Raw genomic sequence first — 19,558 nt, 5'->3', positions numbered from 1 at the left:
GTTTACACTTGTTGCACAACCGTTTGTTGCTTCACAAATCAGTCTTGCAAACATGTACAGGTACAGCGACTGTGTTAATATTAAACTTGAAAGAGTGAATGTGTGTGATCCACGGATGGAGGATTCGCCCGCCCTGTTCCTCGACACAAACATTAGTTGTTCAACAACATCAAATGAATTAATGAAATCCCCACGAGCCTTGCGCGCGCCACATGATATCTAATTGCGCCCACACCCAGCCAGCAGACACATGGGAGGGAATAATTTAGACCTGTTACATGCAACGAGCTTATATATGTTTGTAAAGACGCTCTTTAAATCCAGAAATCTGGGGAAATTGTGATGCATGTGCGGCGCGCGCCGTCTCGGGGGTGTGGTGATGCTCGTGCTGTGAACTCACGCGAGCGCGGGCGCTGAATACTAGAGCACTCCGAGCGACGCACGGACACTGAGCACCGGAGAACCGACGACATGGCTTCGTCTCAGGGGAAGAGCGAGCACCGTTATGCGGACTGGATGTCAAGTTTACCGGATACCTTGCACGGTATTCCTCTTACCAACCTCGCCATACCGGGTAAGCCTCGTTATGCCTTTAAATGCGCGTAGACTAACTGTGAACAGTGAGAAATTGCTGCAGATTATATACAGGCTATGAATGAAAATATGACGCTTGGGGTCAGGTTCTTGAATGACTTAACTGACCCTTTAAAAAAAGTTTTTTTTGGTAGGTTATTTTCGTCAAGTCTTGCTCAAAACACGCATCGCAGTGAGAGTGTCTTCTGCTCATCACATAAAATGGGTTCTGCTTATGACATAAGCTATTGTGTGACTAATAGGTTGTCGACATTAATATTGCTCCAATCCAGCGAGTTTATAATAATGATAAAACGTGTGGCATAAATTAAATAGGACACTTGTTGCTCGAGGCTCGAAATCCGTCTCTGCGACGGATTAAGAGACACATTACACATGTGCCACAGCTTCCTTTGATACAATATTACGAAATAACAAAGATTATGTATAGACCCATACTGTAGTTAGATGATCAACAAAATAAATCAATAAAAAATTGCAGGAAATAATTTATTTGTCACTATTTGTTTCTTTTTTTCACATCTCAACATGCAGTCTAAAAAAAACTAAACACCTTATTCATTAGCATCCATAATGCCATGAAACAATACACTCTTTAAAAAATAGTTTCTTTATTGCCATTTGTGGTTCCATGAAGAACCTTGGGATCTTTCCATTGGAAAATTATAAAATAATATTTTTTGGTCTTTTTTTTTCTTTTCTTTTTTACTGTTCACTGAAAGGTTTTTTGGGGAACCAAATTGGCTCTTCTATGGCTTCGCTGCGAAAACCCCCACCTTTATTTTTAAGAAAGTAAAACCCCTTATTCAATGCCAGTATACTCTCCATCATACCCCATAAAACCTTTCTCACAGGCTGTACTCTCCATAATACACTTTATTGTGCGTAACTTGCAATTGTGAGTAACTTCTAGATGGCATGTATGTTATGACTATAGGAACTGTGATTGTTGACGCTGTCCTGAAGTGTAGAGCAATACAAACCTGTTGGACGGCATGTTGGAATCAGAGGATGCAAGATGTGTTTGCATACAGGCGTTACCCATGTTCATGGTACAACCAATAATGATTCATCACTTGTTGAGTGTATGTCAATATTTTCTGTTGAGACTAATCGTGATTGAATTCTCAATACTTGCAGAAATCTGTTTGAACCTTCATGCAGGCTTTTCACACCATACAAAGGCATTTTAAAACATGGAACAAGTTTGAATATTTTGCTGTTGTAAGGCACTGGTGTTACGGCCTATATAGTGGTATATGGGTTGTTGAACAGCACCAAAGGCTGGAGCAATCAGCCCAGAAAGCTCTGATTAAAACCCTGATTAACGTCTATGTCACTGATTTCCACCATGTGCAACTGGGATCATGCTTTCTTGATCATACTGTACAGTAAGTGCTCTGACTTCAGCGTACTGTATGAAAGCAAACTTAACTGCATCATTTGTATGGACCGCTCCAGTGAAGAAAATCACCTCATGCCACTGATACTGGTCTGGTCTGGATTCATCATTACAGCACTAGCACTGAAGCAGTATTTCCTATAAGGATAACTTGTCCCATCACTCTTTTGTAAAACTTTTGTAAAACAGTGTTGTCAGCAAGGCTGTGGGTGGGTGATGGAAAGTTGTAGTGTAGCAGCCGTTTATCAAAAAGGCTCTAAACGAATTATGTCTTGAGTAAGAATTCTGAACACGTACCACTCCCACACAGATATCTTGCAAATCTGTGAGCTTTTGAGTTGATCTCACAATGCACAGTTAAGATTAACTCTTGAAGACATAAGATATCCATTGAACCCTGCCCAGGGGCTCGTATTCAATCAATCAATCAATCAATCAATCAAGCAATCAATCTATCAAATCAAATCTGTCTGTCTGTCTATCATTTAACACCACAATAAAAGCTTTTGTCCGTCCATTCATTCATCAATTGTGCTCTGACATAATGTTAGTCAAGCTCGATTTTGCTTAACTCACGTTCACAACAAAATATAGATCATGTTTTTCAGTTTTATAATTAGAGAAAGCAATGGCCATTTTAGCTCCTCAGGATCAATTCTTAAACCATGACCATTGATCCTTCGCCTTTGTCTCATGAATATTTCAGTAGTGTTTTATTTCAGCCTGAGGCATTTTTGCTTTCATGCTGTCGTGCTGTCAGGCTACTGGAGGTTTGCATGATTCAGAAAAAAATAGTATTTTTGTTTTTTTATAAACTTGCATAATGCCTGTAAATATTCAAAAATATTAACCAATTGAGTGCAACAGTGCCCACCTATATTAGCGAAAAAAATTTTTTTTACAAGACTGTGTACTTAACGAACTATCCAAGAAGCATTATGAATGACATAAATTAAAAACAATAAAGAAATATAACTATATATAACCATAACTACTGATTTATTTATATATATATATATATATATATATATATATATACAGTATATATATATATATATATATATATATATATATGTGTGTGTGTAGAGTTCTTAATGGGTAATGTAGTTTTTCACCTGGAATTTCATTTAATCAATAATTACTTTTTTTGGTTGAAATAACAGGCTGTTTTTAACAGTTAGAAGTTATCGTCAAAATCAATTTCCTTCTACAGGAAAAAATTTCCTTCTACTGTGTTTGGTCTGGCTCCATTCTGGTAACTCCCACTTTTCACAATCCAATCAATTCTCAATGGATAGAAAAATGGATTACGAATAGCCATTCACGTTGACTTGAATCTTTATCAGTAAATCTTGAACTCTCAGCCAAAGTGTATTTCTAAAATCAATTCCTTTCACATACAATCGTTTTTGAAAGATTCTGCTTCAAACGTCATCAAAGTCAGCCTGTGGACACATTATAAGGACATCCATGAGCCTGATATTTTTAAGCACTGCCACTCAAAAACTGTCACTGCCACCTCCTGCGGCGTGAAGGTCAGTGCTTGTGCTAAGATAATCTAGTGTGTCTTTTATTTCCTCTATCGGAACTCTTTTTATAGTCGTTCCAAACGAAGAGGTTCAAGAAATCATTGTAGCCTCTCAAACCTCTCCTCAGATTAAACATTTGACTGATCCTCCTGTTGGAACTCAACATTGTTTACTTGTAGCATCGGTTTTGGCAGTATTTTGGAGGTCAGCTAGTCGTCCTCCACATATACACACTTGCAAAAACATGAATCATTCTTCTATTGGCAAACAAGTCTCTTACTGAACAGAATAGATAGTCTACATTCTGCCCGCATATTGTAAATGCCAGTGCGGATTTTTTTATCACCAGGGAATGCATTTATCCTTTTGTTGTAGACATTGAACAGAGTTTAGGTACAAAATGAACCTGCGTACCTGTTAGAAAAATTCTTTTGAGTGGCTCTTACACTACTGTGCTCTTGGATGGCTGGCTTGATGAGGTCATCACCCTGTTACAGTTGCCATTGTCACCTTGACTGGCGGCAGGAACCGGGGCAGAGGAATTGTGTCAGTGCTGAGAGAGGCACTATGCTAAAGTGTCAAGCCCGCAGAATAAGCAGGACACCGCTGCTTTATCGGCCACCTGTATGCTTAGAAAGCAGTACGCAGAGTGTTGCAATTCAGAGATAGGCATGGAACCCTGGTGTTATGGAGAGCCATAATTGGGATTCATGCTATGGCTCTCATATTTTCATGCATATCTGCCCTTTAATCATGTAATCAGCTTTTGAGTGGCAGCCAATGGCAGACACAAACAGAAAAGTCTGTGTTTGGCATTTGTTGATCTTCAGTAATATACAAACATTAAAATTGTGAAATATTATTACAATTTAACATAACCCTTTGATGGTAAAGCGGAATTTTCAGCATCATTACTCCAGTCTTCAGTGATCCCTCACAAATTATTATAATATGCGGATTTGGTGTTTAAGAAACATTTCTTCTTATCAATGTTGAAAACTGCTTAGTATTTTTGTGGAAACCTTTTTTTCAGGATTCTTTCATAAATTGAAGTCTCAAAAGAACAAAAATATTGTAACATTGTATTACTGTCACTTTTGATCAATGTAATGCATTATATATACATATATAAATAGATATATACCACTCACTTTAATATCAACAAATCAGAATATATTTGTAATATTTTTTTTAAAATATTTTTGTAACATTATATTACTGGCACTTTTTATCAATGTAATGCATTATATATATATATACCACTCACTTTAATATCAACAAATCAGAATATATATATATATAGCTAAAAATCAAACTTTCTGTGGTTGTTGTATGAACTGTAAAAATGTGTGAAGGGCACTGGAGCCCTGTTAGTTATCTTGCCCTATTTTTCATACATGGTGTGTAATCCCTCCTATTCACTAATGAAGAATGGAAGAAGGGATTACATCACTAACCACAGCTTTTTGTTGATGAGATTCACCGATGCTTTGTAATCCAACTGCAGTCGTATGTTAGAAGTGTTCTTGACAGGTCTAGCATTTGACCTTGAGGCAGCAGAAGTGTGTCATTAGAAACTAGTCTGCTATGCCAAGTCTTTTTCCTGTCCATGAACAGCATCCATAGGCAGTTATTGGCTAAACTCTTTAAGTATATTCACTTTTGACTGATTGTACATGCTCAGCTGGAGACCAAAAAAATCATCAAACTCAAGGCACATCTTTGTTGCAGATAATCGTTCTCTGAAAATTATTTTAATTACCCATTTTTCGTTTGTCCTACCTCTCATTTTTCTTCATAGCATTTTTCTTGATGTCAAAAATGCATACCCAAAATGTTTCCTGTGATGAGGTGTAGGGATTATTTATTTATTTCCTGACAGACGCAGACGCACATACAAAATGATTTCATTTATCTTGCACTAGTGGCATGAAAAGTTAAAATGGCTTCAAACCTCGAAGGCACTCAAAGGAGGATTTTTAGCCTGCCATGTCTCAATAAACAAGATAAATGGAAACGATTAAGTGACCAGACATGAAAGCACAGTCACCATTGGAAAAAAAGAGGCTTTTTTCTTTTTGATGACTTTATTTCCCGCTGAACTGTGAGGCAGTCCACTGTGGTTGACAGTGACATGCCAATCTTTTGTGATAAGTAGTTACATCCTCACAGAGCAGCCTAAAGGTTCACAGTAAACCCTTGAATATAATCTACTGTAAGATTTGCTGCTGCTGCTGTTTTTTTTTTTAGTTTTTTATTTGTTTTTAGAATGATAGCATTTCACTGGGCTGCAATATGTGATGTAGGACAGTCAATCCAGGGAGATTTTGAAAGATCAAATTGGAAAATAACTCATGTCTTCTTTCACCATATAAAGACAAAATAACAAGGCTTGGGATGAAAACTTTCTTCATCTTGGTGCCATTCAGTGATATTGATAACAGATGTCCTGTGTCATATTGTGAATTTTATTGTATGGTTATATCATTTGCTTTTTATTTTATTATTTAAAATTCACAAATTCAAACAGTAACAACTGTAGACAGGTTTGTGTCCTCTCTACACAACAAGATTTATGGTTTCAATAATCATCTCTGGATTGCATGTTTCAAAAACAGAAAATAGTCTTTAATCTGCTCTAATGTTCCTCCTCTCTGAGGTTCAGAGGTGAAACATGAGACCAATCAGTCTCTTTCATTTTTTTAAATGGTCCATTTTCCCAGAAATAATTTATATCCTAGTACCAGCTTAGTGCATCTCAAAGCAGGGATCTCGTAGCAAGGAGACACTCCTTTGCATTTAGCTGAAGAGCTTTTAAAAAGCTAAATAAATGCACTGGATCCTTATGGAGCTGAAGACCTGTAGAAATTCCCCTTGTTTTCTTCTGTTAAACAACCATACAGAGTTTAAGATGTGGTTTTCTTTAAGGTTTGCACGCGTTACATCTTAAGGTGAAAAGACAAGTTGCTATTCATTCAATTTTAAAATTATCCTCCTGTTTAAAAAATATAATAAACGAGGATGTTTTATAACATACGTTATAGGTGTTGTGTATAGTACTGTATATTGTGCTGCGTATTTTCATAAAAACTGATCTTACCATTACACTGACATCTTACCTTCCTTCACAGTTTCTGATCCAATGAGACATACATGGAGATTGTGTTAGAGGAGACTTCCCTCCGTTTCCACGAACCAGAAGGCATTACCTGTGTCGAGGGAAATGAGACATTCACTGTTACTCATTAATCTGAATTTGACAGAAACAAAGTCTGTATATTTCCAGGCCAATCTGTTTAATGAACATTCATTAGATAAATGACACATTATTGTCATAATAGAGACAGATTGTCATTGAACTGAAATGGTAGCAAATCTCTGAGGGTTGTAATTCAAATTCTTCTAAATTTTTTCTTTCTTTCTTTCTTTCTTTCTTTCTTTCTTTCTTTCTTGCTTTCTTGTTAAAGCAGCATCTAATGCCTCCATCATTTCCACTGGTTTTGTTGTAGTGGTGACTGCTGAGATGTCTTTTCCGAGCAGACAGCTGTTTGCCTAATGGCTCTTTTCCATGGTGAATGTTGATGGCTACAGTGCTGCCTTCAGATGCAGAGACGCATTGTTTATTCATTAAAAATAATATTCAGAGAGTCTCTCTCACACGCACCGGCTATAGACTGCTTAATGCTTTCATTTAATTACATTAGCAATGCATCTATTTTAATAGTTGTTTTGATTTTTGAGATCAAACATAGCACCTGGCTTTGCTCTGTATTTAAATTGAAAGCGTGCTCGTGGACTCTGGCAACGCTTTTCCCCCATGCTGCACTGCTGCAGTCAGGGTGCAAGTGTTGGCTATTACATTATTCTATTTAACCATTGCAGCAGCCATTATATGTATTCTCAGGTTCCTGCTGCACAAAAGTACCACAGATTGACAGGCAGTATTAGATTTGAGTCTTTTTCAGAGCAAGTCACCTTAAAATCACTGTTCTCATCATTTTTAGAGCAGATGGCCCCATACCAAACGGCACACTTGATGTGTATTCGTAGTCTTGTGCATATCTGTGAAGTCCACCAGACCATAGAAGAGGGCTATTCCATAATATTAAGATGCCAAATTTAATATTTTTCGGGGGCATGCAAACCAGTATTTTGTTGATGAAAAGCTGCTACAGTTTTATGCTATTGTATATATTGCATTTTTTTACTAACTAAATTAAGCTTTGATTCTTCATTTCAGGATATTCAATATATAGTTCAATTTGAACTTAAACTATTTAAGCTACTTAACAGAATATCAAAACAACAAAAGTTTTGGGTGAACAGCATTTTTTTTAAGATGTTTTTGTCTTATGGTCACCAAGGCCTCATTGATCAAAAATATAGCTGAAACAGTGATATTATGAAATATTTTTAAAATGTAAAATTACTGTTTTCTATTTTTAAATATTTAAAAATGCAATTTATTCCTGAAAGCCGAGCGATATTCCCCCAGTATCAGCACTAGAACCGTTTCACAGTTTGTATTACTCCGTTTGCAGCTAATGTCGTGGCAGTCAAGCAAATCTACCTTTTTTTTTTTACAAATACTACTGTTGTTGTGTCACGGAATGTAGTTTTAAGAGTTTTTTTAGGCAGGAATGTAGTTTTAAGAGTTTTTTAGGCAAGAATGTAGTTATTTAGACCTCATATGTGACTCATAAAAATAGCACCTCTTTTACTATTTGTTTAGACGCTTTCGCAGATTTGAGCTCCAGTCCGTCAGTGGCCGTTCAGCGCTCATGTTCCCGCTGAGAACAGCTTTATCTCGGCCAGTCATTCGGAAATTTGCCACTGGCTTTTAGATAGTAGTTAAACATAAGATATAATTAATTTGGGGTATATCAAACAGGAAATCTTTGATCTTATTAACCTATTACTTGTTCCAGAGCAAATCGATTTGGGTTAAGGGGGAAATTAATTTTCAGAACTTATGCTTTATGCTATATTTAACTTAAATCCTGTATTAGATCGCTGCTTTTGTACATTTGACTGAATTGTTTGCTTGTGTTTATTTCCTATTATCTTTTATAATGGCTTTTGTTGTTAATTTAAATATGACTGTTCAATAAATATTATTTTACATAAAGATTATGCCTTATACTACGGGGCTGTTGAATGCTTGAATCTGATTGGTTGACGAACGTTCTAAGTTGTGCAATTATTTCCGGGGAAACACACAGCTAAAGTAGTTCCAGGCAGGTCTTGGTCTTACAGTTCCATATCACTTTGCCAAATAATTTCAGTTATTTCAAAGGTCTTTGCAGCCTACAACAACAAAAGAACCAAAACCCACAATGACACTGACCAAGCAAATAAATATAGTAAACAATCCGTTGTTGTTTCTTATCTATTTACTCACTTGTCCTGTCAAACTGTTGTATTAATGCAATATCACACTTGTTGTCATATGATATGGCTGTATATCAGCACGTGTTAATACCTACGGCCGAATCATATTCTGTATTGTATTCGAACATATTCGAATCATCAACAAGATATTGATCTTATATATGTGGCATTTCCTCTATAGCAAAGGGAATGTTGTCTTTATCATTTCTCAAAGACCGGTGACTTTTGCTATTATACATGAGTTACCCATTCAGTTCCCTTTTGGAATATTTGATATGAGCCATAAAATTGTATCACTCATATTTATGTTCTCTCTTAATGAATATCACTAACTCAGAAATCTTCTCATCCAGGTTCCCATGACTCTTTTAGTTTTTACATCGACGAAGCCTCACCAGTTGGGCCGGAGCAGCCGGAGACAGTGCAGAACTTTGTCTCTGTGTTTGGCACTGTGGCCAAGAAGCTGATGAGGAAGTGGTTGGCGACACAGACCATGAACTTCACCAGCCAGTTGGAGGCTGGCATCCGCTTCTTTGACCTCCGCATATCCACCAAACCCAGAGATCCCGACAACGAGCTCTTCTTTGCACACGGCCTGTTCAGCGCCACTGTACGTGAAGGCCTGGAGCAGATCAGCACCTTCCTGGCCTCCCATGCTCGCGAGGTCGTGTTCCTGGACTTCAACCACTTCTACGGCGTACAGAACCTCCATCACGAGAAACTGGTCCAGATGCTGCGCACCATCTTTGGTGACCGACTCTGTCCGGTAGTGTTTGCTCAAGAGGTAAGCCTGAAGTACCTCTGGGAGAAAGAGTTTCAAGTGCTGGTCTTCTATCACAGTCCAATGGCTCTAGAGGTTCCTTTCCTGTGGCCGGGTCAGATGATGCCTTCTCCTTGGGCCAATACCACAGATCCTGAGAAACTCATTCAGTTCCTTCAAGCCTCAGTAAAGGATCGGAGACGCAAGGGCACCTTTTTTGTGTCGCAGGTGGTTCTCACTCCCAAAGCAAGCACCGTCATGAAGGGTGTCACCAGCGGTCTGAGGGAGACCATCACAGAGAGGTAGGATACTATACACCATTACAACATCCATTCTGTGAAATGTGTGGCATCAAAGAACGTGTTGACTCATTAGATCTTGCTCTCCGTTATCTTCAAATCAGCACCAGGCAGATTTTTTACAGTCCAATTTAATCTCATTACAGTTATTAGCTGTTGCTCCGAGTCTCTTGGGCTTCACTGATCAGGATTTGTCAGGCTTGGTTAGAAACATAAAACTCTTGGCAGAAAGCAGATTTCGAAATAGCTCTGGATGACAGAATGACATATTCAGTGCATTAATTCTAGAGTGAACCAATATTCTGCTCATTCAAATGACTGGGAGGGGGCCTTTCCACTTCCCGCATTGAATACATTGGCATCTGCGTCTGTCATCTTCTGTTATTCTTTTTTGCCTGTCAGCAGGAATGAGATATAGTGTGCCATTAGGCATGTAGCTAAGCACAACCATAATATCTAGGAATTGTAAAGGAATTTAATAATATGATTTCTCTTAATGATTATAAGAGGAGTTTCTTAAAATAATGTTAATTTAGTATATTTGAGATACAATTATTTAGAAAATAATTTTTCCCAGATGATGAAATAATTTAGATAAAAAATATGTTTGAAACAATAAGGTGTTTTACCTAGACCTTTAAATGACTCTTCGTAGTCTTTAGATTTACAGATGCAATCCAAAAATATGCCATATAACAATACTAAATAAAAAAATGTGGTAACATATTTAATGCATTTATTTATTTGTTATAAAATACCACAGACAAAACTCATTGGGCCCTATTTTAATGATCTGAAACGCAAGTATCAAGCGCGAAACGCAAGTAACTTTGTGGGCGGGTCTTGGGCGCTGTTGCTATTATACCGGCGGGATAAATGACTCTTGCGCCCGACGCAAATCTAAAATGGGTTGGTCTGAAGTAGCTTCATTATTCATATGTGTGGTTTGGGCGTAACGTGAAATAAACCAATCAGAGTGACATCTCACATTCCCTTTAAGAGCAGGCGTGCTTGTTCCATGGCGGATTGCTATTATAACGACGGATTTGCCAGGCGCGCGCCAGGAGCGATTCACAGCCGAGGAGACCGACATTCTCGTCAGGGCCGTAAAACACAGAGAAGTGACATTGTATGGGGATGGGAGAAACCCACCCAAATTAGCTTCGGTTAAACAGGCGTATAATAATTTGGGTAAATGTGTAAGCTAGATTTATGCCTATTTTTTCACATCTTCATGGACACAACAATGATTTCCCTCGTGTTAATATTTTTCCTTGTAATAATGTATGGTTTTCTAAAAATGAGAACTGCTACGTCTGTGTGTAGATGAGATAAGCAAAGTGCATGCGCGTTGTGCACACGCTACATTTATTATGGCCAAGCATGCGCCCTTAAAATAGCATATGAATAACATGCGCAACGCGCCACTGACTTTAGACTAGGTTTTTCCTGGTCTGTGGCGGAATTGTTTTGTAAACCTTCAAAATAGCACCAGGGAACATTTGCGCCGGAACACGCCTCCTCTTTGCGCTGAACCGCCCCCGGGAACGCAAGTTCATTTCCTGCGTCTGTGGAGGGAAAAGTCCGCTGTGCGCGGGTGCAAAATAGGAATGATACATGCGTCGATGTACAAAGTCAATTGCGCTGGGTGCAAGATAGGGCCCATTATATTTATGTTTAACATAGTCTTATGAACAACAGTCATTTACTATGCTGAAGTCTAACAATGCTTAAGGGGTCCTATAATGCTTTTTTTAATTTACAACTTATTGTGTGTGTAATGTTTTTGTTTTAGCATGAAAAAGGTCTGCAAAGTTACAATGCACAAAGTCCACTCCAAAGGGAGTTATTCTCTATATCAGTAAGCACTGTTTTTTTATCTCCCTGAAATGCCTCGATTGTACACTCTAAAAAAATGCCTGGTTGTTTCAACCCATGTTTGGGTCAAATATGGACAAACCCAACCGTTGGGTTTAAAATTGAATTTAATGGGTTGGTCCATATTTGACCCAAACATGGGCTGAAACAACCAAGCATTCTTTAGAGTGTAGCGGTTGACCAATCACAACACAATGGTCCAGCCGACCAATCAGAGCATGTTGTGCATTTTAGAAAGATGAGCTTCATAGAGAACTAAACAGAGCGTTACTGACAGACATGGAAGAGAGGTGCTGCAATAATGTAAAATATGTGAGAATTTTCATTTCATTTTCAAACTTTCAAGCATGAAAACTCATTCTAGTAGAAAACAAAATCAAGAATTTTAAAAAGGGTATATTAGGTCCCCTTTAAATACAACTTGAAATCTGTATGTGTTTGATTCACTAAAAAGAACTGGTTAATTTGTTTGAGAATCATTTTAACTGCACTGGTCACGCTGTATGGTTTTGATTCACTTAAAAGAACTGTCTAAGAAAGTTTGTTCAGTAATCAGACTATAGGCCTACTTATCATGCTATATGTTTCACACTATATGCTACGGTTCAAAAGTTTGGGATTGGACTCACTGACACCAAACTTTTGAAAGTTTTTTCAATTAATAGCGGTGTTGGGTCATCACTGAATATTAGTGCAGGAAACTCGATAGAAGAATTCAAGCGATTCCATTAATGGAAGCAAGCATCATTCAGTTATGGTATTTAAAAAAGTGTAACCTTTTCTGAACCGTAATAATACCTGTGATACCACCTTCATGCTCCACATACGTAGCGTAGCCCCCTGGGTATTTAGTGAGGAGCTGCACATTATTTCTGCTTAGTGTAGCTGGAACATTAACTAAAGGGCAGAGATGACACCAACGTTAGTCACCCTGGTTACTGGAAGACTCATTCAGAAGTGTGATCTCAGAATGTAACACGTTAAGCATCAAATCTCTATTTTCTTTGGAAAATGTGCACATTGGTCATAAATGTTCATTTTATGACCAAAGCCAATGTGATATTTTGGTAGATTGTGTCATTATTTTTTTGCATCAACTCTGCTGATGGCAAATGAATTATAGATGAGGGGAGATGTGGGGCTCAGAGAGTAAAATGATACAATCTCTGCCAGCACACTGAAATCTGACAAGCATGGCGTCTTATTAGCTGATAAAGTCTTCTAGCCCCTGCATCACCTCGGAGTGAGCAGCAGAGCATGAGATCTCCTGAGTCATAGCCCTCGTAGACCTACATGTAGCTAACAATACATATTAGTTTTGTTACAAAACCTAGTGAGCTGCCTCTCTAGATAGCATCACAATCATACAATTTATGCTTCCTCATTATTATGGAAGCCCATTTCCGCCACAAAAGAAAACAAAAATCTGGCTTTGGTCAATTATAATTATGATTAAGCAAACATGATTTTTCCCTTATGTGGTGGAAATGGGCTTCCATAGGAGATACCCTGTTTTGACCAAATTTTAAGGCAAATTTTATCCTTTTAAATGAGAATGCAAAATGTACAATAAAGTATAAAAGTAGGGAGAATGCTGTCCCAGAGTGCACTGTGAGATGGCTGACGATGTGAGAGAAATGTTGATTATAACATTCATTCAGTATTGAAAAGTATCTGTGAATACTTTAGTTTAATAGCGAGTTAAAATAATAGTAATTTAATAGTAGTCATAGTAATTTAAACTAGTTAAAGTAACTAATTAAAGTAGTAATTTAAAACTAATTAAAGACTGTCATATCCAAATTTACATTTACATTTAATCATTTAGCAGACGACTTACAGTTGGACAACAATATGCAAGTGCTGTGGCCATTCCCAGTTTAGTCTAGCACAGTACACGCAAATGTATATAGGCCTAAAGCATATGCTTATTAAAGTATTGCATCACGATCCAAGACGAACAACAAATCCTATGTGAGTCTGCTGTGTACTTTGCATGAGAAGCACTACTTTTATGGCACACAGAGTTGCTGACTACATTCTAAATCGGTCATTTGTGAAGTAACATTTCAGTCAGGATGCTTCCTTAAAAGGCAGCAGCCTATGTTAGCAGCAGGTAGCAAGGCAGTTCACTATGTTTTGAAGCTGAGCTATTTTTTTCACAGATGTTCAGTTTGGGAACAAATCCCCTTATATTGAAACAGACTGTATATGTGTGTTCTTTCAGGGCTCTTCCTAGCATGATGCAGTGGGTCCGCTCTCAGCGACCCGGGGAAAGTGGAGTAAACATCATAACGGCTGATTTTGTGGAGCTGGGGGAATTCGTCAGCGCTGTTATCACCCTCAACTACTACCTGGATGATGAGGACGAGAACGACACCTGAACCTCCAGATTTCCCACATCACTTGTGGTATCAATTACTTGCTCCCTCTCCTCTTTGGCATATTTTTAAGTTTTACTTATTTATTTATTTTGGGGGGTGGATCAGAGAAGCTCTGTTCGTCTGACATTTTTAGGGCTAATGAAAAGCATGAGAATGAGCACAGAGATCAGACACAGTCAGGTGGAATAAATTCAGGTTTTGTCTGAGGATGAATGGGGGCAGATGGTGATTTCATTTATTTCTGGGTGAAAAAGGTGACTGGCCTTTACCCATGTTTCTCTGCTTCCTATCTGTTGGACTACTAGTTACGGATTCACATGCTTGAAACCTTACTAAGTTTCCCAAATTCTGCTTCTGATGAAAGTAACAGTAACGTTAACTCATTTCATGGGAATAAATATTGTTTGTACAGTGAATGTGATGCTGAATCTATAGTAGGTTTATTTCTAGTGGTCATAGTAACTTGTAAGATTGTCGAGTTGTAAATACTTGTAAACCTATTGAATTGTAACTTTGCTCACTATTAGTCATGCCCGAACATACATCAAGAGTAGAGGCTACGTTCGGGGCCTCGATCTGGTCTTACAATGTTGAAGAAGTGAACTATTAGATGTTTGTACTCACAACCAAAAATGGCAAATGTATGTAACAGCATTTTTGCCTTTCTGCCATTATAAACACTAAGAAGTGAGGCTTTGTATCTACATTTTTGTAGTTGTCTTTCAAGTTATCAGACATATGGAAGCTTGTTTCCGCCACTGAATAAAAATTTAAAAAGGTAATTGCGGCTTTTTATTTTACAATTCAGATTTTTTTTCTCGCAATTGCGAGTTTATATCTCGCAATTTTGACTTTTTCACAATATTGAGAAAAGAAGTCAGAATTGCGAGATATAAACTCACAATTGCGGGAAAAAAGTCAGAATTTGTGATAAAAATGTTTAAAACTTGCAATTGCGAGTTTATATCAGAATTGTCAGAATTGTGAGATAAAAAGTCGCAATTATATTTTCAATCTTTTTTATTCCATGGCAGAAAAAGCTTCCATACTAATGGACACTTGTATATATCCGTGAATGTAAATATTCATTGCATTTCCACTGCTCTGACTGTGGACTGTTAAAGAGTGGCCATTGATGTTTGCTAGTGCAGGACAAAAATCCCCAATACATTCCAATAATGACTTAATAATGCACAATTTGCATTCAGCTGTAACATGCATAAATAGGGAAACGCACAAGGGACTCACTTAATGGGTGTGAACAGACTTATTATAACACCATTTTCTAATTAGCCAGACTAATTGAATAAATGGCCATGCTAATGTTTTAATCACACAGATGCCAAGTAATTGAATTGGTTCAATATATGACATTATGGAACAATGTCCCTTTGTCTTTCCTGTTCAGATTAGTCCTAATAGGCTGCAACATTAAGGTCATGTGACACTGGAAAACCAGCTCAGAAAGTTTCCAGCATTATTTGTTTAAATCTTGTTCATTAAAGGCAGGGTAGGTAATTTGTTCCAGAAACATTTTTTGTTATGCTGGTTAAAAGTCTCTTCACATCCTGATAGCAATCACTAAGTTATGTGGTCTAAATGTATTTATATGGATATGTATCGTCTGTGGAAGGTGTAGCACCATAAAATGTTCGTCCAATCATTGCATTCTGTCCGATGTCATACCTGCCTGTCAACGTATGCATTTCCATACCTCCGCGCACCCTGCTCGCGCAGACATCACGTCATCAGTGCGTTTCATGCTATGCAGAGTTAGACAGACATCAGTCACCGAGTACTGCAACCAAAATAGCAGCCATTTTACAGTTCCTTAATGAACCAAAACAACAAGCTTATGCTGCGTTCACGCCATAATTACCGTAATTTGTAAGAAATGGAAACCCGGCCGTGACGTTATATTCGGAGCGGTTTGTGACTCAGATTTATGCGTTTCAATGGCAACACTATCAACGTCAGAATTAATCTTGGTACAGGTCAGTGTTCTTTAAGTTGTTTATGTTTAATATTATTATAATGTTATGTGCTTTCAGACATGAGGTAGTTTAACACTGTCGCTCAAGGCACTTTTGTTTGCTCCCTGCTGTATGCGTTCATGTGTTTTAAAGGAGGCGTGGCCTTGGAGACGCTCTGAAGGGAGGGTGGGATCTTATGCTTTCAAAGCCAGCTCGCTATTGCTAGCCTCTCTGAAAATTGCCTACCCTACCTTTAATGTGACAATCCCATTGCCAACCTGGAGCATGGACTTGTGTAAATGCATTAATTATGCCTTTGTACAGTATGAAATCGCATGTAGTCGTCAAGGTCGATAAATTGTACGTAAACGTTCTATGGGTATGTGTCCTACTCTAACATTTCTGACTGGTGTACAATAAATGTAAATACTGCATATAAACCACATGGTGTGTTTCTTTGACATAACACTCATTTTTTGTCTCGATCTACTGTATTCAAAAATACATGAAAAATGCCATTCATACATACAGTGACTATTCCATGACAGGCAGGGGGGAAAAGCATAAAACAGGAAATTATGTCATTGTGACTGGGTGTCAAGGACAATAAGTCTTAAATTCAGATAAACTGACTTTTTTAAAACAAGGCAAGATTAGTTCAGGGGCCAGTTGCATAAACTTAGCCGCTAAGTTAAGACTGTGTTAAAGGAATAGTTCACCCAAAAATGAAAATTTGCTGTTAATTTACTCACCCTCAGGCCATCCAAGATAGGTTACTTTTTTTTTCCCCAGTAGAACAGCAAAGAAGATTTTTAGCTGAAACCGTGGTCCTCTGTGATTTATATAATGGAAGGTTTCAAAAGCATAGGTTTAGGGGAGGACCTTCATGCTTAGATTTTTCTCTTTTTTTTCCAAAAAATCTTAAAATAGTAACGTTTTCTCATGAGATCGGGTTGTTGCCTTAAAAAATTAATTACAATCATAGCTGATAATGTTAGTTTAAATACAGTTAAATTGCACGTGCTGAAATTCTTGCTTTACATCTTCTATGATATCTCCCATCCAATGAGCCATGATTGTTGAAATATGTTGAAATGCAGATGAGAAGCTAATTTGAATAAATAACGATAGAAAAAATAACATTTGCAGAGATGTACACAACAGTTTGCCAATTCTATCTCTCTGTGATGCCGAGAGCAGAGTCCGTGGCCTCATTACATGCTTTCTCAATTACTGCTATTCATCGCTGGCAGAGGTCCGCTCAGCTTGTTTTGACAATGGCACTACGCAGCTGTGAAAAACCTCTCTTTCACATATCCGGAGCACTGTGTGCTCTCTTTTCTGATTGTGAGCTTACTAGTCGAAGCTGTTAGTCTGCTGATTGTATTTTGTAAACTGCTACGCAGAAGTGTTGGTGTAACTGTGATTCTCTAATTTATAACACAACTGCTGTTCAGCGGTGTCATGGTATGCAACTGACCTTTTGAAAATCACTTGGAAACGTTTGGAGATGTTATACAGTATATACAAGCTGCTTAAAGGTGTTGTAAGTGATTTTAGCCAGTTTGCTGTAACTTCAACCACACATCCTCCATTAAAATCCCCCTTGAACATTCAAAATGATTCACAGACAGAAAACCTTTATTATTGGATAGTTTTCTGATTGGCTAAAAAAGCGAGGGATGCTCCCTTTTTTAAAATTAACTTAATTTTATTGGATGATTTTTTTAATAGGAAAATGATGATTGTCAACATATAGAATTTGATAAGAAAAAAAGATAAAGAAAAAAATAGCCTCAACCAAGCAATATTATTTATGAATCTCACTGAACTACTGATGTGGGTTATTATTATTATTACATTACATTACAATAATCTATATTTTAGAATATATGATTGCTATTGATTAATACTGATAATAATATTTATAATGATAATTTGCCATCGATGTTCTTAAAATCTAAATGGCCACCTCAGTGTTAGTTATTAAAATGCAAAATAAAGAATATCAGTGCAGCTGTGATTTGGAGGAAGCTTGAATTTTGAATTAGCAATAGTTCTAGATGTATTAAATAGCTAGAGGTCATATAACAGTAAAGAGAGAAATGTTTCTCTTGGGCATAAATAAAAATCTGTTGTGGGAGGCAATCATGATATCATTAGTAAGTTTCCATTTCTGATTAGGAGTGGACATGACTGGCTTTTTCTCCTGCCAACTGAATCTGTTTGTGTTTGACAGTTGCCAGCAATTTACCAAATAAGGTTGGGCATAAACCTCACATTCACAGTCCACAGTGTAATTACGAGCAGCATGGGCCTATTCTGAAAGCGGCACTGGCGCAGGATAAGAGTTTCTCTAATGCCAGCGTGCTTTCAGACAGGCAGCTGAACAATATTAGCCTGTTAGCACATCCTAGTTTGACAGCATCTATTTACAAGTCGTATCGAGTCGAACAAGTCAAAGGCAACTGTATAAAGCCTGTATAAATGATGGAGTGTCAAACATTTTAGTGATGTTACCAATTTAAATAAATACTAGACATTGCTGCATGCATCACAATTTAAAGCAGCTTACTTGCATTTGTTTGCCTGTTATATAATGTAATTGTTTCTCCAAACCGGCAGACATTACAAATCATGACTGTGAGATTTAGTCAGAGCTGGATCACACAGTTAATTCTTCAGTTGTGTCTCATCAGAACCACAAACCGAATACTCCTTTCCAGTCCAATTACAAAGCACTCAAGAAGAGTAGATAAAGATACAATATTATTTGACTTTTTTATGTATATATACAAAGTTCTGGCATGCAACTCTAGATGGTGCAGGCTAATAGGTCCTTTTACTCACCTGTTCATAATCACATCGTTATCTAAAGGGCGCATCTGATTGGTTCCTGCCGTATCAGTAGCCAATGCGCTCGCTGCTCAACCTTCAAATACTTGGGTAGCATTTGCCTTAGCAGTGCAGCGCGCTTCAGAAACCCTCCACCTTCCCCAGCTCCACCTGTATAGATCTGCTATGGGTAATTCATGTACGCTATATTGTAAAGCAGCAGCATGTCGTGTATGTATTGGTAGTAGCAAGTCCTGTACTTGCTCTGCCGCAGCAGCAATAACCTACAGCAGCAGCAGCAGCAGCAGCAGCAGCAATAACCTACAGCAGCAGCAGCGTAGCGGATCTATTCCGCCAAGACCAAACATACAACATTGTCATACCCATTACCATGCCAATCACTCCGAGAGTTGTCATGACAGAAGTACATATATACAGTATACGTTTTTAAAAGACACCCATAAACAGACTTATTGATTCACATCTTATTAATATATTTATTAGAATTAGCAA

General features: G+C 37.7%; 1 protein-coding gene across 1 annotated transcript; it reads left to right on the top strand.

The window, feature by feature from the left end:
* The first annotated feature begins 231 nt into the window (after positions 1-231).
* On the top strand, positions 232-16,652 carry plcxd3 (phosphatidylinositol-specific phospholipase C, X domain containing 3). The gene is made up of 3 exons (XM_084389099.1): positions 232-574; positions 9,270-9,978; positions 14,081-16,652. Exons 1-3 carry the CDS (start codon positions 472-474, stop codon positions 14,235-14,237), a joined length of 969 nt encoding a protein of 322 aa, XP_084245225.1. The 5' UTR covers positions 232-471; the 3' UTR covers positions 14,238-16,652.
* The last annotated feature ends 2,906 nt before the right edge of the window (positions 16,653-19,558 follow it).

Source organism: Rutilus rutilus (genome assembly GCF_951802725.1).
Source record: "Rutilus rutilus genome assembly, chromosome: 19".
NCBI classification, from domain to species: Eukaryota; Metazoa; Chordata; class Actinopteri; order Cypriniformes; family Leuciscidae; genus Rutilus; species Rutilus rutilus.
Note: the sequence above shows the minus strand (reverse complement) of the source record. Positions and strands in the feature narration are given on the sequence as shown.

Bases quoted from the DNA above. Each gene is read 5' to 3' on its own strand.
- plcxd3 (XM_084389099.1), top strand. From the start codon at position 472: ATGGCTTCGTCTCAGGGGAAGAGCGAGCACCGTTATGCGGACTGGATG. The intron at 575-9,269 runs GTAAGCCTCGTT...CTTCTCATCCAG, and splicing joins TACCAACCTCGCCATACCGG to GTTCCCATGACTCTTTTAGT. The intron at 9,979-14,080 runs GTAGGATACTAT...GTGTTCTTTCAG, and splicing joins AGGGAGACCATCACAGAGAG to GGCTCTTCCTAGCATGATGC.